Here is a 24,942-nt window from a genome sequence, read left to right on the forward strand (position 1 = left end):
TTGTTTTGTAATGCTGCAAAACATGCTTTATTCAACACAAAATAATACATCAATGGTAAAAAGGAGGACAGAAGATGAGGAAAAATCACATCCTAACTGGAGTCTGACTCTCCCTCTGACACTGACCTGCAGCGGGGAAAGAGAGATTCTGTATTTGGATTCTAGTGTTTCTGTGCAAAAAGGAAAAGACATGTACTTCCAGCTCAAGCATTACAACACTACCGTAAGTTTTAATACACAGAAATATTACACACAGGAAATTGAGATGAGTGCAAAACGTGTAGTCTTTTTGACAGAGAAATAACTTGTAACATGCATTGTGGGAAACACTTCGAGGCAACAACAATATCTAATGCATGATCTTTAAGATAGTGTGCTCATGTTCAGAGTCTGTTTTGGTTACTGCAGGGCTGTGTGTATTATTCATACATTTATTCATACAGTACTCTCACAGTTTCATTCCTATAAAACATTTGTCATGTGCATTTCCAAAGTCCAGTTGACTGAAACATAAGGCACTGGCATCTTTGGCTATAAGACGTTAAAATCATTCTGACTGAGTAGTTAGGTTGCACACACACATGTACACACACCAGTTTGAAACCTCTTCTGGTAAGAAATTAACTTCAGGACATGAGGGGCACAAGGGTTGTCTGTAAAGTGAAACTGATGTCAGTATGCTGCTAACAGTATGGCTTCCTCCACTGTCCCTGTCCCCATACCAGGGGACTAGCAATCCTCTGCTCACAAACACACGTTTGACCTATGCAAAAGGATCATTTCAAGCAAGCTGTGGAGTGAGCTTACGCTACGTTCTTGACTCCGTTAAACAGTCACAAATGACTCTCAGGCATTACTTAATGTAACACTGATATCAGATATTCACCTCTGATGATTTCTGGTCATGGGCCCTCATAATAAAACACCAGTCAAGTACATTTTTGGGACCAAAAAGCAAATACATTTCACCATGTTCAGCGTCTTAAGGTACCTTTTCAACAGTCATTTAAATACATTAATACTTCTTCAAAGACATCTCTGGACCACAATAGTGTGTTTGGGATTCAAAGCTACAACAAAAGCAATGAGTGGTGAAACATCGCTACGGCAACAGCCAACAGCGACAACTTCCTGCGTTGAGTGGAGGGTACAGGAGTGATAAGAAAGAGTAGTGGGGTGTTTCTTCATCATCCCACCATGACCAAAGTGATCCTCACTCCAGTTACCTCATCTTGTCTCGCCTCATGTCCTCTCAAAGACCCACAGACATCTAGCCATTTGATCTGAGGAAAGTGGTTCTGTAGGGGTTTGGCCTTGACATTATTTTGCCATGGCAATGATATAGCTAGCATACACAGGGACACCAGTCAACCAGGCCGGTAGGAAGTAATGTAGATATGCTGTACTGTAGTGGCCATCAATGGTGCCCCTTACTAGGACACCAGTCAGTCTCTGGGTAGAGGAGGCAGTGGACAGTCTTAAATCTAGAGAGAGAGACAGAGGGCAGACGGAGGGAGAGAGGAGAGATGGAGCCAGAAAGAGATTGAGGGAGAGAGATATTGAGGGGAGGGAGAAAGAGAGAGAGAGGGCAGATGGAAGTAGAGAGAGGGGATACGGACGGGGAGAGAGAGGGAAATGGTATGACAAAGAAAAGAGTTGGTGGAGAGAGAGGGGATAACCATTCACATGTCACTCACAATTCAGCAGAGGTTAAGCAAACCAGTGTCATGTAATTTTCTTGTGCCAGACAATGTTGGGTAAATGTTCAATGGATGTTAGGTGGATGTTGGGAGAATGTGTGTTTACCGTGACGGGTCCTCCACCAGAGAGAAGGCTCCTCCAATGCTGATCACATTCCTCCTGTTCTCAAAACCCCCGTAGCTCAATGTGACCTAGACACACACACACAGTTTGTCTTTGATGACTGAAAACAATTGGGAGCTGTTGTATTTCTTTCTCTCTCTGTCTCCCTCTATTTCTCTCCCCACCCCTACCTGCTCCAGCACGGTGTCCGTGGGAAGCCTCTGCAGGTTCTCCAGGTGGGAGTGGAATAGGTGTGTGTGTGTCAGTGTCACCTCCAGCAGCGCCTCGATGATGTAACCCATGGTGCAGTCGTCAGGGAGACGGATCTTCTCCGCCGTGCTGATGAAGTTCCCCAGACTGGGGGGAGGAGGAGGGGAGAGGAAAAGAAAGGAGAGAGAGAAGGAGGGAAGAGGTAGTGAGTGAACTGCTCAAAACAGTTTGGCGTAATAGCTTAAAGGAAAGATTCCCCCATTTTGAATGTTGTAATATTTGTGTATCTCTGAGCGATGTTCTATCGATTCCCAAGGTCTTTTCATGTTTACTGTATCTACAGTATATGTAGCAACGGTTTTAACAACAATTCTAATGGATGCAGCAGTTGGAAACTACCCAACAGGGGGGTAAAAATATGACAAAAGCAGGTATACTGAGAAAGAGGCTTTGGAGGAAATGTTTTGGGAGTCAGACACAGATGCTGAGGGCGACCTGGACCAAGATTACTGACTCGGCTGAGAAAAATGTTTTCTAGAAGGATTGGATTCCGTTTTAGATCTGTAAGTAAATTATTTTGTAAACTTTCTATACTATATGTATTTAGTATGTTTTATATAGTTGTGGTCTGCTTATTTGTGCTTTGTATTTACAGTATAGCGGTGTCCTGTCCTGTGTATCCTATATCCTGTCTATCATTCCAAAGTACTTACATGTTTTATACACACTAATCGCTCAAAAGTTTGGGGTCACTTAGAAATGTCCTTGTTTTTGAAAGAAAAACAATTTTTTTGTCCATTAAAATAACTTCAAATTGGTCAGAAATACAGTGTACACATTGTTAATTTTGTACATTTTTATTATTTTTTATTTTACCTTTATTTAACTAGGCAAGTCAGTAAAGAACAAATTCTTATTTTCAATGACGGCCTAGGAGCAGTGGGTTAACTGCCTTGTTCAGGGGCAGAACGACAGATTTTTACCTTGTCAGCTCAGGGATTCGATCTTGCACCCTTTCAGTTACAAGTCCAACGCTCTAACCAATAGGCTACCTGCCGCCCCAAAATGACTATTGTAACTGGAAACGGCTGATTTTTTTAAATGGAATATCTACATAGGCGTACAGAGGCCCATTATCAGCAACCATCACTCCTGTATTCCAATGGCACGTTGTGTTAGCTAATCCAAGTTTATAATTTTAAAAGGCTAATTGATCATTAGAAACCCTTTTGCAATTATGTTAGCACAGCTGAAAACTGTTGTTCTGATTAAAGAAGCAATAAAACTGGCCTTCTTTACACTAGTTGAGTATCTGGAGCATCAGCATTTGTGTGTTCGATTACAGGCTCAAAATGACCAGAAACAAAGACCTTTCTTCTGAAACTCATCAGTCTATTCTTGTTCTGAGAAAGGAAGGCTATTCCATGCAAGAAATTGCCAAGAAACTGAAGATCTTGTACAACGCTGTGTACTACTCCCTCCACAGAACAGAGCAAACTGTCTCTAAACAGAATAGAAAGAGGAATGGGAGGCCCCGGTGCACAACTGAGCAAGAGGACAAGTACATTAGAGTGTCTAGTTTGAGAAGCAGATGCCTCACAAGTCCTCAACTGGCAGCTTCATAAATAGTACCCACAAAACACCAGTCTCAATGTTAACAGTGAAGTTGCGACTCCGGAATGCTGGCCTTCTAGGCTGCTAAAAGTTGGATATATTCTGTGTAACCAAATTCTCATGACCTTTGTTACTTTGTTTCTAAAGGTAGGCTACCTGTGTCCCACTGTTTGCTTTGTATAGGCTAGTATATTGCTTTTACAGAACAGTAATGTTGTTTTGTTATGGTCTACTTTTTGGTGTTTTGAACTGTATGTATAGCCTACACACAGTATAGGTCTATGTAACTGTGTCCTGTTTGTGCCATATAATTCAAATTAGTTTTCCACTAGGAGGCAGGGGAGTACTGTGCCCACCCCTGCCAGGCCCACCCAAACAGATTGAGCAAAAACACATTATTGATGGCTGAAAACAAAAATACTACTCTGCCTTGCCCCCCCCCCACACACTATTTGCATTGTGTCTGTGTGTGTTTCACACCTCTGTGTGAGGCACTTTCCAGACAGTGTCCAAATAATCTTATTCATTATGATCTAAAAAGCAAAACTGCTCCTAGATCAGCACTCCTACTCTGAGATACTTTGTGGACAGAGGTGAGCTTGCTGCACTCACCTGGCCAGTTGTGAAGGGCCAGTCTACAATCTCGCTGGCCTGTATACTGAAGAAGTTAGACATTTAGAGTTAGTCTCTGAGAGAGGGCTGTGAGATGCCAAAAGTCACCAGCAGGGAATGTGTAACACAGTTTAGGCTGGGTGTCATCTTTCAGTATATTGCTTTTATATTAGAATAATGCAGTTTTGTAAAATTTGTCAACTGCAATATTGATCCTATTATATTCCTGTATTTTATTCCCCACAGAGAGGATGATCAGGATGATGATGTTTGGGAGGTTGAAAGGACACTTGGATGTCCCCTGACACCACCACAATGTTTGGAAGAAGTTGATATGGTAGAAATGTTGTTTTTATACCTCTTATTAAAACATCTGTAAAGTTATAGCTGTTGTTTCTATCAATCACATTTGTTTCCCAGAAGTGTTTGACTTGTTGTGGAAGGCATCTGATGAGTTTCCATCTCTATTCATCAATCATTTACTTATAGCTTGTCCATGAAAGATTACATAAAAAAACACTAAAAAAACAGTTACTTTGTGTGTGCTTGATCTTGTGTGATCTGAACTGTGCCATTCCTATGTTCTGACCATGTCCTTATCAGGTGTGATACCAAGTTCATGCATGTCCTTATTTAACTGCTCATTAAAAGCAGTTACTTTTGGGTGTGTCTATTTAGGCGGAAATCTACATTTTTGCCTTTACATTTAATTAACCTTTAACAGCCACAATAATATGTGCATCTGAAGAACATTGAAAATGTTAAACTGTTAAAACTCACCTAGCCCATGGACTCATCTTGAGGGCCAGACCACGACTGATACAGAACCCTGCTCCTCCTGTAGCAAACCAGAACTTCACTGACACCTGGGAGAAGAAAACAAGGGTCAGAGAGAACGAGAGAGGGTCAGAGAGAATGAGAGGGTTAGAGAGAGACAGGAAGGGAGGTATAGACAGAACGACAGATGGAAGGAATGGAGAAAGAGACAAACGCACTGACACTGGATGTACTCACAGATCCGTCACTCTTGACCCTCTCTGCGGCCTCTATGGGGTGGTCGAGGCTGGGCCTGCCCAGGTAAACATCCTGCGTGTGATGGTAGGAGGACAGCAGCTTCAGCAGACTGGGTACAATCACATAGTTATCATCATCCATATGGCAGAACCACCTGGGGGGGGGGGTAGATGCAAGCCATTACATAAACAGTTATTATAAAGTTATAAAGTGTTACTGACACAGTGATGGTGTTCATCAAGTAACAAGTACAGGACATGGGACTGGAACAAATGTGTCCATGTTTTCAAATAATGCCTATGATTGGCAGAGGGATGTGGAGACATATAGTCCTATTCATCTGTTGGCCTCCTTAACCAACCACACAGAGAATCTAAGATATACACTACATGACCAAAAGTATGTGGACACCTGTTTGTCGAACATCTCATTGCAAAATCATGGCCATTAATATGGTTAGTCCCCCCTTTGCTTCTATAACAGCCTCCACTCTTCTGGGAAGGCTTTCCATTAGATTTTAAAACATTGCTGCGGGGACTTCAATTTCAGCCAAAAGTGCATTAGAGCACTGATGTTGGGCGATTAGGCCTGGCGCACAGTCAGTGTTACAATTCATCCTAAAGGTGTTTGACGGGGTTGAGGTCAGGGCTCTGTGCAGGCCAGTAAAGTTCTTCCACACCTATTTGTATGGACCTCGCTTTGTGTGCGGAGGCATTATCATGCTGAAACAGGAAAGGGCCTTCCCCAAACTGTTGTCACAAAGTTGGAAGCACAGAATGGCCTAGAATGTCATTGTATGCTATAGCGTTAACATTTCCCTTCACTGGAACTAAGGGGCCTAGCCCGAACCTTGAAAATCAGCCCCAGACCATTATTCCTCCTCCACCAAACTCTACAGTTGGCAATATGCATTGGGGCAGGTAGTGTTCTCCTGTCATCCGCCAAACCCAGTTTCCACTGCTCCAGAGTCCAATGGCGTCAAGCTTTACACCACTCCAGCCGACGCATGGTGAACTTAGTTAGGCTTGTGTGCAGCTGCTCAGCCATGGAAACCCATTTCACGAAGCTGCCAACAAACAATTCTTGTGCTGACGCTGCTTCCAGAAGCAGTTTGGAACTCAGTAGAGTGTTGCAACCGAGGACAGACTAATTGTATGCGCTAAGCACTACAGCAGTCAGCGGTCCTGTTCTGTAAGCTTCTGTGGCCTACCACTTTGCGGCTGAGCCATTGTTGCTCCTAGATGTTTCCACTTCACAATAACAGCACTTATAGTTGACTGGGGCAGCTCTAGCAGGGCAGAAATTTGACGAACTGACTTGTTAGAAAGGTGGCATCCTATGACGGTGCCATGTTGAAAATCACTGAGCTCTTCAGTACGGCCATTCTACTGCCAATGTTTGTCAATGGAGATTGCATGGCTGTGTGCTCTATTTTATACACCTGTCAGCAACGGATATGGCTGAAATATCCGAATCCACTAATTTGAAGGGGTGGCCAAATACTTTTCTATATACAGTACTGGTCAAAGGTTTGGACACACCTACTAATTTAAGGGTTTTTCTTTATTTTTACTATTTTGTACAGTGTAGAATAATAGTGAAGACAAACCCTATTAAATAACATAAATTAAATCATGTAGTAACCAAAAAAGTGTTAAACAAATCAAAATATATTTTATATTTGAGATTCTTCAAAGTAGCCAGCCACCCTTTGCCTTGATGACAGCGTTGGACACTCTCGGCATTCTCTCAACCAGCTTTACCTGGAATGCTTTTCCAACAGTCTTGGAGTTCCCACATTTGATTTCATATGCTGAGCACTTGGCTGCTTTTCCTTCACTCTGCGGTCCAACTCATCCCAAACCATTTCAATTGGGTTGAGGTCAGGTTATTGTGGAGGCCATGTCATCTGATGCAGTGCTCCATCACTCTCCTTCTTGGTCAAATAGCCCTTTACAGCCTGAAGGTGTGTTGTGTCATTGTCCTGATGAAAAACTAATTATAGTCCCACTAAGCACAAACCAGATGTGATGGTGTGTCGCTGCAGAATGCTGTGGTAGCCATGCTGGTTAAGTGTGTTTTGAATTCTTAATATATCACAGACAGTGTCACCAGCAAAGCACCCCCACAACATCACACCACCTCCTCCATGCTTCACGATGGGAACCACACATGTGGAGATCATCCGGTCACCTACTCTGCGTCTCACAATGACACGGCGGTTGGAACCAAAAATCTCACATTTGGACTCATCAGACCAAAGGACAGATTTCCACCGGCTAATGTCCATTGCTCATGTTTCTTGACCCAAGTAAGTCTCTTCTGATTATTGGTGTCCTTTAGTAGTGGTTTCTTTGCAGCAATTCAACCATGAAGGCCTGATTCACGCACTCTCTGAACAGTTGGTGTGGAGATGTGTCTTGTTACTTGAACTCTGTGAAGCATTTATTTGGGCTGCAATTTCTGAGGCTGGTAACTCTAATGATCTTATCCTCTGCAGCAGAGGTAAGTCTGGGTCTTCCTTTCCTGTGGCAGTCCTCATGAGAGCCAGTTTCATTATAGCGCTTGATGGTTTTTGTGATTGCACTTGAAGAAACTTTCAAATTTGTTAACATTTTGCAGATTGACTGACCTTCATGTCTTAAAGTAATGATGGACTGTAATTTCTCTTTGCTTATTTGAGCTGTTCTTGCCATAATATGGACTTGGTATTTTACCAAATAGGGCTATCTTCTGTATTCCAACCCTACCTCGTCACAACACAACTGATTGGCTCAAACGCATTAAGAAGTAAAGAAAATCCACAAATTAACTTTTATCAAGGCACACCTGTTAATTGAAATGCATTCCAGGTGACTACCTCAAAGCTGGTTGAGAGAATGCCAAGAGTGGGCAAAGCTGTCATCAAGGCAAAGGGTGGCTACTTTGAAGAAATATATTTTGATTTGCTTAACACTTTTTTTAGTTACTACATGATTCCATGTGTTATTTCATAGTTCTGATGTCTTCACTATTATTCTACAATGTAGAAAATAGTAAAAATAAAGAAAAACCCTGGAATTACATTTTAGTCATTTAGCAGACGCTCTTATCCAGAGCGACTTACAGTAGTGAATGCATACATTTCATACATATCATACATTTTTTTCTCCGTACTGGTCCCCTGTGGGAATCGAACCCACAACCCTGGCGTTGCAAACACCATATTCTACCAACTGAGCCACACGGGACCACGGGAATGAGTAGATGTGTCAAAACTCAAAATAGGCCTTTTCTCAGCATTAAAGAAAGAGACGTATTTCTTTACATTAGACAGGCAGTCTCCTGAAACTAGGGGGGCTCAGTACTCTTCACAAAGGCAGCAGGATTAAAGGCCCAATGCAGCCGTTTCCCAATATGAAATCATTTCTGGGTAACAATTAAGTACCTTACTGTGATTGTTTTCAATTAAAATCTTCAAAAGGAAACAAGAATAGCTTCTTACCAAGGAGACATTTCTCAAGCAAGAATGTTGCTAGGGCTGTCTAGAATCGGTCAGAGTGGGGAGAGGAAAACTGAAAACAAGCTGTTATTGGTGGCAGGTAGCCTAGTGGTTAGAGCGTTGGGCCAGCAACTGAAAGGTTGCAAGATCGAATCCCCGAGCTGACAAGGTAAGAATCTGTCGTTCTGCCTCTGAACAAGGCAGTTAACCCACTGTTCCTAGGCCGTCATTGTAAATAAGAATTTATTTATCTGACTTGCCTAGATAAATAAAGGTTAAATAAATAAATTGGCAGAGAGCTTTAGAACACTTTTTATTGGTCTATTAACTAATTTACTGCCTGGAATGTCACCAGTCAGGCCAAAACTCCATCCCTCCAAAACAAGCTGAAACTTCAGGTGGTCTTTTCAAACAGCTCATCATTATGTATGGAAATACAATAAATATAAAACACCGGAAAATCATGTTCTGACTGCACTGGGCTTTAAACACAAAGCAAGTGGGACTTCTTCAGGTCTCTGATCAAGGCAGGAGTAAAAATGAACTTCTTCTGAATTGGCTTCTTATTGGCCAATTATAATGAATGACTTAATCTATAGTTAAGTTGTTAGCATGTGATGGGGAATAACAGGTGTAGCAGGCATGGCTACTCATGCTCACGTAATGAGGTAGACTCGCCTGCGAGATCAAAATCAGTGTCAGCCCAAAAGGGAATTTCCTCTTGGTGTTATGGTCAAGACGTGGGTTTCTCCCGTGAGAGACCTGGGTTCAAATCCCACCGGTTACACAGGCAGTAAGGTAAAGTGTGACTGAACACTCACTTCCTCTGTGACTCGATGAACTTGTCGTATTCCACAGACATCTTACAGCACAGCGCCTGCCGTGTGTGTGCTGCTGAACAGTTAGTGTTGATGACGTTAGCCCCTGACAGAGAGAATAAGAAAGGGTGTTGAGCCTACTTATCTTACTACTGAGACAGTTATAACGGAGTATCAAATACACATATCCCTGATAACATATTATGAGCCTCTCTAAGAACATCAATCACAAAGGTACAGTGACACAATAATTGCTCTCCTATTTGTACTTCCATTGTCCACCTTTGGAAGAGTGTATCGTCTTACCTGCTCTCCTCCTCAGCTCCTGATCCTCCCCATCTGTGAATATAAAGGTCTTGAGGACACAAACACAGAGAAAGAGAGATGGTGTTAAAGGAACTCAATATAAAGGTCTTGAGGACACAAACACAGAGAAAGAGAGATGGTGTTAAAGGAACTCAATATAAAGGTCTTGAGGACACAAACACAGAGAAAGAGAGATGGTGTTAAAGGAACTCAATATAAAGGTCTTGAGGACACAAACACACACAGAGAGAGAGAGAGAGAGAGAGAGAGAGGTGGTGGTGGTAACGGAACTCAAACGTACAACCTTGAATTTGGGCAGAAACACCTGGAAAGGATTCTTACTGCTAAAGACTGCCAAGGACTACCTAGCAACACAACAACCAGCAGGCAAAGACTGCTAAGGACTACCCAGCAACACAACAACCAGCAGGCAAAGACTGCTAAGGACTACCCAGCAACACAACAACCAGCAGGCAAAGACTGCTAAGGACTACCCAGCAACACAACAACCAGGGGATAAAGCCTGCCAAGGACTACCCAGCAACACAACAACCAGCAGATAAAGACTGCCAAGGACTACCCAGCAACACAACAACCAGCAGATAAAGACTGCCAAGGACTACCCAGCAACACAACAACCAGCAGATAAAGACTGCCAAGGACTACCCAGCAACACAACAACCAGCAGATAAAGACTGCCAAGGACTACCCAGCAACCAGCAGGTAAAGACTGCCAAGGACTACCCAGCAACCAGCAGGTAAAGACTGCCAAGGACTACCCAGCAACCAGCAGGTAAAGACTGCCAAGGACTACCCAGCAACACAACAACCAGCAGATAAAGACTGCCAAGGACTACCCAGCAACCAGCAGGTAAAGACTGCCAAGGACTACCCAGCAACCAGCAGGTAAAGACTGCCAAGGACTACCCAGCAACACAACAACCAGGAGGTAAAGACTGCCAAGGACTACCCAGCAACACAACAACCAGGGGATAAAGACTGCCAAGGACTACCCAGCAACACAACAACCAGGGGATAAAGCCTGCCAAGGACTACCCAGCAACACAACAACCAGCAGATAAAGACTGCTAAGGACTAACCAGCAACCAGCAGAAAAAGCACAGCAAAAACCTAAATACCACCCAACCTACAACTGATTGAGTAGATTTCCAATCTGTAGCTACTTCCCAGGCCAATAATTAATTGAACAATATTACAATCATCTCTAGAGATTTTACTAGAAGATACGGTATTTTACTATATGAAGGCTCAAATGCTTAGTTGGGACAGGACAGACGTCCCGGCAGCAATTTCAATTTAACGGAGGTGTGAAGTGAGAGTTGCTAATGCCCTTAAATACAACAATGGCAGCAGAGCACCACAGCCTCCTCAACCCAAATGAACAGGCCTCACACCCCTACGCAGAGGCCACACCACTATGCAGAGGCCACATCCCTATGCAGAGGCCACATCCCTACGCAGAGGCCACATCCCTACGCAGAGGCCACATCCCTACGCAGAGGCCACATCCCTACGCAGAGGCCACATCCCTACGCAGAGGCCACATCCCTACGCAGAGGCCACATCCCTACGCAGAGGCCACATCCCTACGCAGAGGCCACATCCCTACGCAGAGGCCATCAAAGTACAGTTCACGCCAGAATTTAAAAATTATCCTGCATGTAAAAAGTACAAATAGAAGCTCCACAAGGAATATCCAGAGACACTATTTGCTAAACAACCTCATCTTCCACACCGACCAGTCCCTGGCACGGCACAGGGCCATAAGAGCACACTACCCCTCTGTCAAGAGAGAGGGTATTAATTCAGGGTGGAACTCAGAATACTGGACATTGAGGACACCGAGACAGCCTGTTTCAACCTGTACAAGTCTGGAACAGTTATGGTGCAGGGAAACCTCAAACCGTTTCAGCAGGACTTTCACAGGATCAAAGAGAGAGAACAGCAGGAGAAGCTCAATTGTGGTGACGAACCCACCATCCCGAGCGAGTCGGATCACACCCGCTCCTCAAACAGCCCCGCAGACGAGCAGCCCCAAGAGGAGAGCCAAAACATGCAAGCCGAGATCAACCACTCAGATTTCTTTTTACATGACTTAAAAAAACATAAGCCTATGCAACATTAACCAATTAAAAAAAGTTCTGTAGCAATGAGGTTTGTGCAGTAGGCTATAGGCCCATTATCACTGCATATTGGCTATGCTTGAATTGCCCTGCCTGTTTTTTTAGGAGAGAGTGGTCAGCTCAAGATATTTTGATTGACTGTTCTGGTTGCCTAGTGATGGACTTAAGTCCTGCTTCAGAAGTTCTTTACAGGCAAGTAAAATGTCAGTTAAAATTACGAGAGAAGGTTTTGTGTCGGCATTTAAAAAAAAAAAGTAGTGTAGCCTACCCTAACAGACAGACAGACAAACATGCCATAGCGCTTTCAAGGGGCCACATTCCATTATGTCTGAAAAGCGTAATTGATACAGGCTACCGGTAGCCTACTGTAATTTCATACGATGCTAAAATGAGGGTCACAATTCCAGCAGCTGTCGCACGCTGGGTCTGCACATAGTCAATGGTAGGCTTCAATAGGACTCATACAGTAGGTACACCAGACTATAGCTCATCTTTTGGCAGTAGTGCTGGAGACTACTTTATCACTGACCTCAACCCAGAGTCTCAGAGCGTTCAAGGTCAGCCAACTGACACCTATCAGACCACAGCAAAATCACAACCTACCGAAAAACTATTGGCCAACAACAAATCCAATCCCTCCTAGACAACTTCCTGGACAAAATGTTTCCCTGCTATAGTGAAGGAGTAAACTTAGCAGTAGGAAGCCTGAACAGTATATTTGACCTATCAGCTAACATATCACATTTAAATATTCAAGCAGAAAACCTAAGAAAACTAACAACAATTAAAAATGGTTTGCTGAAGAATGCTTCAAACAAAACATTTTGAAAACTATCCAACCAACTACCCAGAAAAACATAGCTTAGTCCTTCACTATGGTGAAGCACTAGAACAGGCCAGAAATACACTAAGAAAGAACAAGGAACAACATGACAGATAACAGCTCAATGTGACTGAAGAAAAAAAACTACGAAGAGCTACAGTGAGGGGAAAAAAGTATTTGATCCCCTGCTGATTTTGTACGTTTGCCCACTGATAAAGAAATGATCAGTCTATAATTTTAATGGTAGGTTTACTTGAACAGTGAGAGACAGAATAACAACAAAAATATCCAGAAAAACGCATGTCAAAAGTGTTATAAATTGATTTGCATTTTAATGAGGGAAATAAGTATTTGACCCCCTGTCAATCAGAAAGATTTCTGGCTCCCAGGTGTCTTTTATACAGGTAATGAGCTGAGATTAGGAGCACACTCTTAAAGGGAGTGCTCCTAACCGCAGCTTGTTACCTGTAAAAAAAGACACCTGTCCACAGAAGCAATCAATCAATCAGATTCCAAACTCTCAACCATGGCCAAGACCAAAGAGCTCTCCAAGGATGTCAGGACAAGATTGTAGACCTACACAAGGCTGGAATGGGCTACAAGACCATCGCCAAGCAGCTTGGTGATAAGGTGACAACATTTGGTGCGATTATTCACAAATGGAAGAAACACAAAAGAACTGTCAACATCCCTCGGCCTGGGGCTCCATGCAAGATCTCACCTCGTGGGGTTCCAATGATTATGAGAACGGTGAGGAATCAGCCCAGAACTACACAGCAGGATCTTGTCAATGATCTCAAGGCAGCTGGGACCATAGTCACCAAGAAAACAATTGGTAACACACTACGCCGTGAAGGACTGAAATCCTGCAGCGCCCGCAAGGTCCCCCTGCTCAAGAATACATATACATGCCCTTCTGAAGTTTGCCAATGAACATCTGAATGATTCAGAGGACAACTGGTGAAAGTGTTGTGGTCAGATGAGACCAAAATGGAGCTCTTTGGCATCAACTCAACTCACCGTGTTTGTAAGAGGAGGAATGCTGCTTATGACCCCAAGAACACACTCCCCACCGTCAAACATGGAGGTGGAAACATTATGCTTTGGGGGTGTTTTTCTGCTAAGGGGTCAGGACAACTTCACCCCATCAAAGGGACGATGGACGGGGCCATGTACCGTCAAATCTTGGGTGAGAACCTCCTTCCCTCAGCCAGGGCATTGAAAATGGGTCGTGGATGGGTATTCCAGCATGACAATGACCCAAAACACACGGCCAAGGCAACAAAGGAGTGGCTCAAGAAGAAGCACATTAAGGTCCTGGAGTGGCCTAGCCAGTCTCCAGACCTTAATCCCATAGAAAATCTGTGGAGGGAGCTGAAGGTTCGAGTTGCCAAACGTCAGCCTCGAAACCTTAATGACTTGGAGAAGATCTGCAAAGAGGAGTGGGACAAAATCCCTCCTGAGATGTGTGCAAACCTGGTGGCCAACTACAATAAACGTCTGACCTCTGTGATTGCCAACAAGGGTTTTGCCACCAAGTACTAAGTCATGTTTTGCAGAGGGGTCAAATACTTATTTCCCTCATTAAAATGCAAATCATTTTATAACATTTTTGACATGTGTTTTTCTGGATTTTTTAGTTGTTATTCTGTCTCTCACTGTTCAAATAAACCTACCATTAAAATGATAGACTGATCATTTCTTTGTATGTGGGCAAACGTACAAAATCAGCAAGGGATCAAATACTTTTCCCCCCCACTGTACCTATCCAAAATGGAGATGTACGGAAAAACCCCTTCTCCAACCCTTTCAGCCACATAACAAAGAACCAAGAACAAAAGCATATAAATGATAATTTACTAAACTTAGAATCAGTAATTAAAGACTACGAAAACAAACTGGATTCTCTAATTGCATTGAATGAGCTACAGGATAAAATACAAACCCTCCAACCCCAAAAGTCCTGTGGTGTTGATGGTAACCTAAACAAAATGAGAAAATATAGAGACCACAAATTCAAATTGGCTATTCTTAAACTCTTCAACATTATCCTCAGCTCTGGCATCTTCCCCAATATTTGAACCAAGGTCTGGTCACCCAAATGAGGAAATGTTGGAGTCTGCTGTTGATGATACTGCAAAGGATTATTCCGAGATTGGAATCTGTATCAACAGCACTGTCACTATTGGGATCAAATTTGTCTCAACTTTGTTTGGAATTTGTGGTTTGTATATTTTCCTATTTAATTGAGTTTACCATCAACACCACAGACCTTTTTGGGTTGGAGAGTTTGTATTTTGTCCTGTCCTGTTGTAAATACTTGTACAGTCGCCAGTTTATCTTCACGTTTGCTTATAAAAAACACATCTTCCTCATATTGGCTCCTCACTGTTCCAATCCAAACGCATGGCCAACCTCACACTGTACGACAGAGCACGTATACACCCTGCACACCCTTATTGACTAACAAACAAAAGCAAAGACTTCTCATGCTTTGTTGATTAAAAAAATAAGTTGACTCCATTTGGCATGAGGTTCTGCTATACAAATTGACACAAACAACAAGTGAGCAGTTAAAATGGCAATAAACACAGGGGGTGAGACAGAGACGCAGCTTGAGCCCCACCCTCTTCAACATATACACTGCGTGTACAAAACATTAGGAACACCTTCATAATATTGAGTTGCACTCCCTTTTTCCCTCAGAACAGGCTCAATTCATCAGGGCTTGGACTACAAGGTGTTGAAAGCGTTCCACGGGGATGCTGGCCCATGATGACTCCAATGCTTCCCACAGTTGTGTCAAGCTGGCTGGATGTCTTTTGGGTGGGGGACCATTCTTGGTACACACAGGAAACTGTTGAGCGTCAAAAACCCAGCAGCATTGCAGTTCTTGACACATTCAAACCAGTGCACCTGCCACCTACTACCATACCCCATTCAAAGGCACTTAAATATTTTGTCTTGCCCATTCACCCTCTAAATGGCACACATACACAATCCATGTCTCAATTCTCTCAAGGCTTAAAAATCCTTCAATAACCTGTCTCTTCCCCTTCATCTACACTGACCTCAATAAGGAATCATAGCTTTCACCTGGATTCACCTGCTCAGTCTTGTCATGTTTTGTACACTCAGTGTATATCAACGAATTGGCAAGGGCACTAGAACAGTCTTCAGCATCTGGCCTCACCCTACTGGACTCAGAAATCACATGTCTACTGTTTGCAGATGATCTAGTGCTTCTGTCCCCAACCAAGGAGGGCCTACAGCAGCACCTAGATCTTCTGCACAGATTATGTCAGACAAATCTCAGTAAGACAAAAATAATGGTGTTCCAAAAAAGGTCCAGTGGCCAGGATAACAAATACAAATGATAGAGACACCGTTGCCCTAGAGCACACAAAGAATTATACCTACCTCAACACCACAGGTAACTTCCACAAGGCTGTGAACGATCTAAGAGACAAGGCAAGAAGGGCCTTCTATGCCATCACAAGGAACATAAAACTCGACATCCCAATTAGGAACTGGCAAAAAATTGCTTCAATCAGTTATAGAACCCATTGTCCTTTATGGTTGTGAGGTCTGGGGTCCGCTCGCCAACCAATAATTCACAAAATAGGACAAACACCCAATTGAGACTCTGCATGCAGAATATACAAAAATATACTTTGTGTACTACGCAAAACCCCAAATACATGCAGCGCAGAATTAGGACTATACCCACTTGTTATCAAAATCCAGAAAATATTCGTTAAATTCTACAACCACCTAAAAGGAAGCAATTCCCAAACGTTCCATAACAAAGCCATCACCTACAGAGAGATTAACCTAGAGAACAGTCCCCTCAGTCAGCTGGTTCTGGGGCTCAGTTCTAGGGCTCACAAAAACAAACAGACCCCACAGAGCCCCAGGACAGCAACATAATTACACCCAACCAAATCATGAGAAAACAAAAAGACAACTATTTGACAAACTGGAAAGGGTCAACTAAAAAAACAGGGCAAACTAGAATGCTATTTGGCCCTAAACAGAGAGTACACAGTGGCAGAATACCTGACCACTGTGACTGACACACAATTAAAGAAATCCTTGACTATGTACAGACTCAGTGAGCATAGCCTTGCTATAGAGAAAGGTCGCCGTAGGCAGACCTGGCTCTCAAGAGAAGACAGGATATGTGCACACTGTCCACAAAATGAGGTGGAAACTGAGCTGCACTTCCTGACCTCTTACCAAATGTATGACCATATTAGAGACACATTTCCCACAGATCCACAAAGAATTTGAAAACAAATCAAACACTGATAAATTCCCATTTCTGTTTGGTGAAATACCACAATGTGCAATCACAGCAGCACGATTTGTGGCCTGTTGCAATGAGGAAAGGGCAACTACTGGAGCACAAACAACAATGTAAATACCGCCAATATCTATCTGTTTATCTTCCCCCACAATTCGTACTACAACTATTTGCACATTTCTAAAACACTGTACATAGCTGATAATAGAACACTTGAAATGGCTATCTTTTTCAACCTTTTAGAGAGAGAGAGGAGAGAGGAGAAATGTGGCTTGCACAACCATGTCCTAGACCTGCTGATTCATGGGTCAAACAATACCCAGACTATTCTAAGTCAGACAACACTGGCCCCTTTCTCTCTCTCTCCTTTACCCTGCTAGCCTCAACCATGTCTCTCTCTCTCTCTCCTTTACCCTGCTAGCCTCAACCATGTCTCTCTCTCTCTCCTTTACCCTGCTAGCCTCAACCATCTCTCTCTCTCTCCTTTACCCTGCTAGCCTCAACCATGTCTCTCTCTCTCCTTTACCCTGCTAGTCTCAACCATGTCTCTCTCTCTCCTTTACCCTGCTAGCCTCAACCATCTCTCTCTCTCTCCTTTACCCTGCTAGCCTCAACCATGTCTCTCTCTCTCCTTTACCCTGCTAGTCTCAACCATGTCTCTCTCTCTCCTTTACCCTGCTAGCCTCAACCATCTCTCTCTCTCTCCTTTACCCTGCTAGCCTCAACCATCTCTCTCTCTCTCCTTTACCCTGCTAGCCTCAACCATGTCTCTCTCTCTCCTTTACCCTGCTAGCCTCAACCATCTCTCTCTCTCCTTTACCCTGCTAGCCTCAACCATGTCTCTCTCTCTCCTTTACCCTGCTAGCCTCAACCATCTCTCTCTCTCCTTTACCCTGCTAGCCTCAACCATCTCTCTCTCTCTCCTTTACCCTGCTAGCCTCAACCATGTCTCTCTCTCTCCTTTACCCTGCTAGCCTCAACCATGTCTCTCTCTCCTTTACCCTGCTAGCCTCAAGCATGTCTCTCTCGCTCCTTTAGCCTGAACCATGGTTCCTCTTTCCTTTCCTCCTCCCTCTCTCTCCTTATTGTCCCTTACCCCTTCCTACTGTCATTTATTCTTCCCTCCCTCCCTCTTCTCAGTCATCTTCCCTTCATCCTGTCCCTCATCCCCCCTTCTTTTATAATTCAGTTGTCTCATCTCTGCCTCGGCTCAGAGGCATGCCCTCTTTTTCCTGTGTGCCCTGAGAGACGGAACTGGTGGAAAACTACACAGGACACCACAGGCACACACACAGGCACACACACACACACACACACACACACACACACACACACACACACACACACACGAGCCAGGCCTGGCCATGCCAGGCAAACAAAGGGATTTCACCATTAGGACAATGGTGGCTTTAAAACAGTAAAAGAGTTTAATGGCTGTCATAGGAAAAAAAACTGAAGATGGATCAACATTGGAGTTACTCCACAATTCTAACCTAATTGTCAGAGTGAACAGAAGAAAGCCTGCACAGAATACAATGATTCCAAAAGATGCATCCTGTTTGCAACAAGGCACTAAAGTAATACTGAAAAAAAAAAAAGTGTCAAAGCAATTAACTTTTTGTCCTGAATACAAGGTGTTATGTTTGGGGCAAATCCAATACAACACATTACTGAGTACCACTCTCCATATTTTCAAGCATAGTGGTGGCTGCATCATGTTATGGGTATGCTTGTAATCGTTAAGGACTGGGGAGTTTTTCAGGATTAAAAAAATAAACAGAATGGAACTAAGCACAGGCAAAATCCTAGAGGAAAACCTGGTTGTCTGCTTTCCACCAGACAGTGGGAGATTAAGTCACCTTCAGCAAGACAATAACCTAAAACACAAGGCCAAATCTACGCTGGCATTGCTTAGCAAGAAGACAGTGAATATTCCCACATAAAATTGAAATAATTCTTAAAACTATCATTATGGGGTATTGTGTGGAGATGGGTGATATATATATTTTTAAATCCATTCTGAATTCAGGCTGTAATAAAATGTGGAATAAGGGGTATGAATACTTTCTGAAGGCACTGTACATTCTCTGACAGGCTGTTGAAACAACTCACATGCACGCACCCACACACACACGTCTTTCAAAGTTGCTATACCGTGCAGGTGAAAGCTTCCAATCCCTTCATTCTACAGTAACTTTCATCCTTCTCTCAAGTCCTTTTCCACCAACTTTATTATGAACACTGTAGAAGGATTCCTAGAAAAAGTTTCCACATTTGAAAGACCCAGAGAGTAAAGCTGTGACTCAGTGTGGTTCCATTTCTCTTATTTCTTCAGGGAAACCCTCCCACTTATACAGAGAGAAGGTTAGCCTTGAGATTGTGTTCACTCAGCAAGATAGGGGCTGTAGAGAAATGGCTGCTCTCAATGGGTTTTAACAGGCCCAAATAAACCCAGCAGGCATCCTTTAAACGTTCTAGGTAGATATTGCCCATAGTCACAGATCTAGGATCAGCTTACCCACCATAAATCCTAACCTTAACCATTAGTGAGGAGAAACACAAAACATACCTTAGATCAGTGTCTTGTAGCAACTTCATACTACTCCATAAACCCTGCATGAGCCAGACTGACTGAAAGCTCCCTCTATAGATCCCACTACTCTTCAAACCATCTGGGTTTCCAAACAGTAAAACAACTGAAGAGCCTGACAGATCCACATGATCTACAAATTAGTAGAACAACCCAGCTGTTGCTCTTAACAGATGCTCCTAAAATTGCCTGTTGAGTGGCTCAACCTTGTTGACCTAAAGCCTATGAGAACTACACCAGTTTGAGCCAACAGTTAAAATGGTAGGTAGGTTGTCACACTTGGGCAACAAGACTTTTAGTCAATAGTTGTGCAGGTGGTTAGTAGACAGTAGACACACAGTGGGCCTTCAGCACAATGCAGTCTTTGAACAGTCATCTTCTGGGCTGTCCCAAATGGCATCCCTACGGCCCTGGTCAAAAGTAGTGCACTATAAAGGGAATAGGGTGCCATTTGGGACACACAGCTGGAGCATCCTGGGAGGTAGAACCTTTTTATGTCAACACAAAAGGAGCTGGTTAGAGACGGTGGTCCAACATCTGTGACGTTAGTTACTGAGCAAATTGGGCCACTGTGTTTGGTCCTGTTAATGTGCAGCTGAACACTGGAGCTCTTTGTGTTGTAGGGCCTCACTGCTGATCTGTTTTATAGGCTCAGAACAGAACGGTGATATTAACCACAGTCACATTCTCTCTCTGACTCAAATGGTACCCTATTCCCTATATAGCGCACATGTAGTACATCAGGGTCCATATGGTGCTATTTGGGACGCACATCGGTTTCTGGTTGGTCCCTAAACTTCAGTGGCTGTGCTAACACCCCTGCTGTTTACTCAAGCAGTGCAAAAGTGTGCTGGCATAAAAAGGTAGCATAGGTGTGAAGCAGAGTACTTTATGTGCGTTTCAAGATGCAGTGTGTTTAAAGTGTTCTGGGTGTGAAATAACCATAAGTGTGAAAGTGTGTTTTAATGTGACTTATGTTGGCTATGGAAAGAGTATGAAGTAGCCCTTCACTCCTTTCTCTTCAAGTTAATCAGAACGGACAAATGGGAACCCATTCCAACTTTAAACACAACTCTACGCTACACACCATTTAACACATGGGAATCTTTCATTCATGGAAAACTTCTGGATCTACCCCATGACACAGTTCTGGATCTACCCCATGACACAGTTCTGGATCTACCCCATGACACAGTTCTGGATCTACCCCGTGACACAGTTCTGGATCTACCCCGTGACACAGTTCTGGATCTACCCCGTGACACAGTTCTGGATCTACCCCATGACACAGTTCAGGATCTACATGACAAGTTAGATTACATGAAAGTTCAGGATCTACCCATGAAAGTTCAGGATCTACCCCATGAAAGAGGAACCCCATGACACAGTTCTGGATCTACCCCATGACACAGTTCTGGATCTACCCCGTGACACAGTTCTGGATCTACCCGTGACACAGTTCTGGATCTACCTGAAACACAGGATCTACCCGTGACACAGTTCAGGATCTACCCCGTGACACAGTTCAGGATCTACCCCGTGACACAGTTCTGGATCTACCCCGTGACACAGTTCTGGATCTACCCCGTGACACAGTTCTGGATCTACCCCTTGACACAGTTCAGGATCTACCCCTTGACACAGTTCTGGTTCTACCCCTTGACACAGTTCTGGTTCTACCCCATGACACAGTTCTGGTTCTACCCCTTGACACGGTTCTCCCCAGCTGTGCTCTTTAGCCTGTTGATATACACACCTATATGTACAAATTACCTTTACTAACCTGCACCCCTGCACATTTACTCGGTACCGGGCTCCCTGTATATAGCCTCGTTATTGTAATTCTACTGTGTTACTTTTACTTTATTTAGTAAATATTTTCTTAACTCTATTTCTTGAACTGCACTGTTGGATAAGGGCTTGTAAGTAAGCACTTCACAGTTGTATTCCTGTTGTATTCGGCGCATGTGACAAATACAATTTGATACAGTACCAATCAAAACTTTGGACACACCTACTCATTTAAGGGTTTTTCTTTGTTTTTACTATTCTCTACATTGTAGAATAATAGTGAAGACATCAAAACTACGAAATAACACATATTGGAATAATATAGTAACCAAAAAAAGTGTTAAACAAATCAAAATATATTTTAGATTCTTCAAAGTAGTCACACTTTGCCTTGACAGCTTTTCACACTCTTGGCATTCTCTCAACCAGCTTTACCTGGAATGCTTTTCCAACAAGGAGTTCTCACATATGCAGAGCATTGTTGGCTGCTTTTCCTTCACTCTGTGGTCCAACTCATCCCAAACCATCTCAATTGGGTTTAGGTCGGGTGATTGTGGAGGCCAGGTCATTTGATGAATGGATCCCTGGGTGTGGACCGCTGATATATAATATATTCTACAGCCTCCTATAGATCCCTGGGTGGGGACCGCTGATATATAATATATTCTATTCTTCCTGCCCCTATCCCAACCCCTTTACCTAAAGACATGTCCCCTCTCCCCAACCCGTCCAGCACCCTCTCCCCCTCCCTTCCCAGTTCACCCACCCAACCCTTCTCCCACAGATTCCCAATGCACCCCTATCATCTGAAGTGGAGGTGGGGGTGGTGGAGGAGGAGGGGGGCAGATTCCTGTAGAGTGAGAGAACAAACACAGCAGTGTGTTCCTCCTACTCACGTCTCCTGCTCTCCTCTAGTTGCTCAGGAACTTCCTCCCTCTGGGAACCCAGGGTCTACCACCACACACACATGCTTCCCAACCCTACTGAGACACACCCAGGGCATACAACCAGCAGCTGCCATGCCTTTCCACCATTCCTACACATACACAAGCTGTCATGTGCTTAACCTTTCCATATCCCCTGCCAGCCATGGTTCCTCACACACACACACACACACACACACACACACACACACACACACACACACACACACACACACACACACACACACACACACACACACACACACACACACACACACACACACACACACTTCAGATCCTATGGCCACTGAGCCACCGTTCAGTAGAACATCTGTCCTTCTATACCATCTCTACTCCAACATCTGTTCTGTCCTTCTGTACCTCTCTACTACTGTCTACTCCAACATCTGTTCCTTCCTTCTATACCATCTCTACTACTGTCTACTCCAACATCTGTTCTGTCCGTCTGTACCACCTCTACTACTGTCTACTCCAACATCTGTTCTGTCCTTCTATACCACCTCTACTACTGTCTACTCCAATATCTGTTCTGTCCTTCTGTACCATCTCTACTCCAACATCTGTTCTGTTCTTCTATACCATCATGTGGTTTGCTAGAAGTTATAGAACCAGATCCAAAGAGTCAATTGATTCCAAATGGCCTCTATGCTCTTGACGCGCTTATTTTCGTTCTGAACCACATGAGCCGATACTCTTGGCAATGGGCAAGTCCATGTCAACAGAATTATGCTGACTCAAAAATGTATACCAAACAAAAATAACCTCTATATGATATGTTCTATATGATACAGTATGTTCTATATGATACAGTATGTTCTATATGATACAGTATGTTCTTTATAATACAGTATGTTCTATATAATGTGTTCTATATGAGACAGTATGTTCTATATGATATGTTCTATATGATACAGTATGTTCTATATAATGTGTTCTATATAATACAGTATGTTCTAAATGATACAGTATGTTCTATATGATACAGTATGTTCTATATAATGTGTTCTATATAATACAGTATGTTCTAAATGATACAGTATGTTCTTTATAATACAGTATGTTCTATATAATGCAGTATGTTCTATATGATATGTTCTATATGATACAGTATGTTAAATATGATATGTTCTATATAATACAGTATGTTCTATATGATACAGTATGTTATATATGGTATGTTCTATATAATACAGTATGTTCTAAATTATACAGTATGTTCTTTATAATACAGTATGTTCTATATGATACACTATGTTCTATATATGTTCTAGATGCTACAGCATGTTCTCTATGATATGTTCTATATGATACAGCATGTTCTATATGATACATTCTATAATACAGTATGTTCTATATGATACAGTATGTTCTTTATAGTACAGTATGTTCTATATGATATGTTCTATATGATACAGCATGTTCTATATGATATGTTCTATATGATAGAGCATGTTCTATATGATACGTTCTATATAATACAGTATGTTCTAAATGATACAGTATGTTCTTTATAATACAGTATGTTCTATATGATATGTTCTATATGATACAGCATGTTCTAAATGATACGTTCTATATGATACAGTATGTTCTATATGATGTGTTCTATATGATACAGTATGTTCTGTATAATGTGTTCTATATAATACAGTATGTTCTAAATGATACAGTATGTTCTATATAATGTGTTCTATATAATACAGTATGTTCTAAATGATACAGTATGTTCTTTATAATACAGTATGTTCTATATAATACAGTATGTTCTATATGATATGTTCTATATGATACAGTATGTTAAATATGATATGTTCTATATAATACAGTATGTTCTAAATTATACAGTATGTTCTTTATAATACAGTATGTTCTACATAATACAGTGTGTTCTATATGATACAGCATGTTCTATATGACACAGTATGTTATATATGGTATGTTCTATATAATACAGTATGTTCTAAATTATACAGTATGTTCTTTATAATACAGTATGTTCTACATAATACAGTATGTTCTATATGATACACAATGTTCTATATATGTTCTAGATGCTACAGCATGTTCTATATGATATGTTATATATGATACAGCATGTTCTATATGATACATTCTTTATAATACAGTATGTTCTATATGATACAGTATGTTCTTTATAATACAGTATGTTCTATATGATATGTTCTATATGATACAGCATGTTCTATATGATACAGCATGTTCTATATGATACAGCATGTTCTATATAATACAGTATGTTCTATATGATACAGTATGTTCTTTATAATACAGTATGTTCTATATGATACGTTCTATATGATACGTTCTATATGATACAGTATGTTCTATATGATACGTTCTATATGATACGTTCTATATGATACAGTATGTTCTATATGATACGTTCTATATGATACGTTCTATATGATACAGTATGTTCTATATGATGTGTTCTATATGATACAGCATGTTCTATATGATATGTT

General features: G+C 42.3%; 1 protein-coding gene across 4 annotated transcripts in view; it reads right to left on the minus strand.

The window, feature by feature from the left end:
- LOC106610281 (beta-1,3-N-acetylglucosaminyltransferase radical fringe) overlaps positions 1-24,942 on the minus strand; it is a 41,916-nt gene continuing 16,974 nt past the window's right edge. For all 4 annotated transcript variants that reach the window (XM_014209559.2, XM_014209550.2, XM_045724440.1 and 1 more), the window contains 7 exons: positions 9,859-9,907; positions 9,556-9,658; positions 5,254-5,407; positions 5,020-5,105; positions 1,995-2,160; positions 1,807-1,892; positions 1-1,484 (listed from right to left, as the gene is read on the minus strand). In XM_014209559.2, coding sequence (XP_014065034.1) covers positions 1,418-1,484; positions 1,807-1,892; positions 1,995-2,160; positions 5,020-5,105; positions 5,254-5,407; positions 9,556-9,658; positions 9,859-9,907 — 711 coding nt within the window. In that variant the 3' untranslated portion in view covers positions 1-1,417. The remainder of the gene's footprint in view (positions 1,485-1,806; positions 1,893-1,994; positions 2,161-5,019; positions 5,106-5,253; positions 5,408-9,555; positions 9,659-9,858; positions 9,908-24,942) is intronic.

Source organism: Salmo salar, chromosome ssa01 (assembly GCF_905237065.1).
Source record: "Salmo salar chromosome ssa01, Ssal_v3.1, whole genome shotgun sequence".
Classification (NCBI taxonomy): Eukaryota; Metazoa; Chordata; class Actinopteri; order Salmoniformes; family Salmonidae; genus Salmo; species Salmo salar.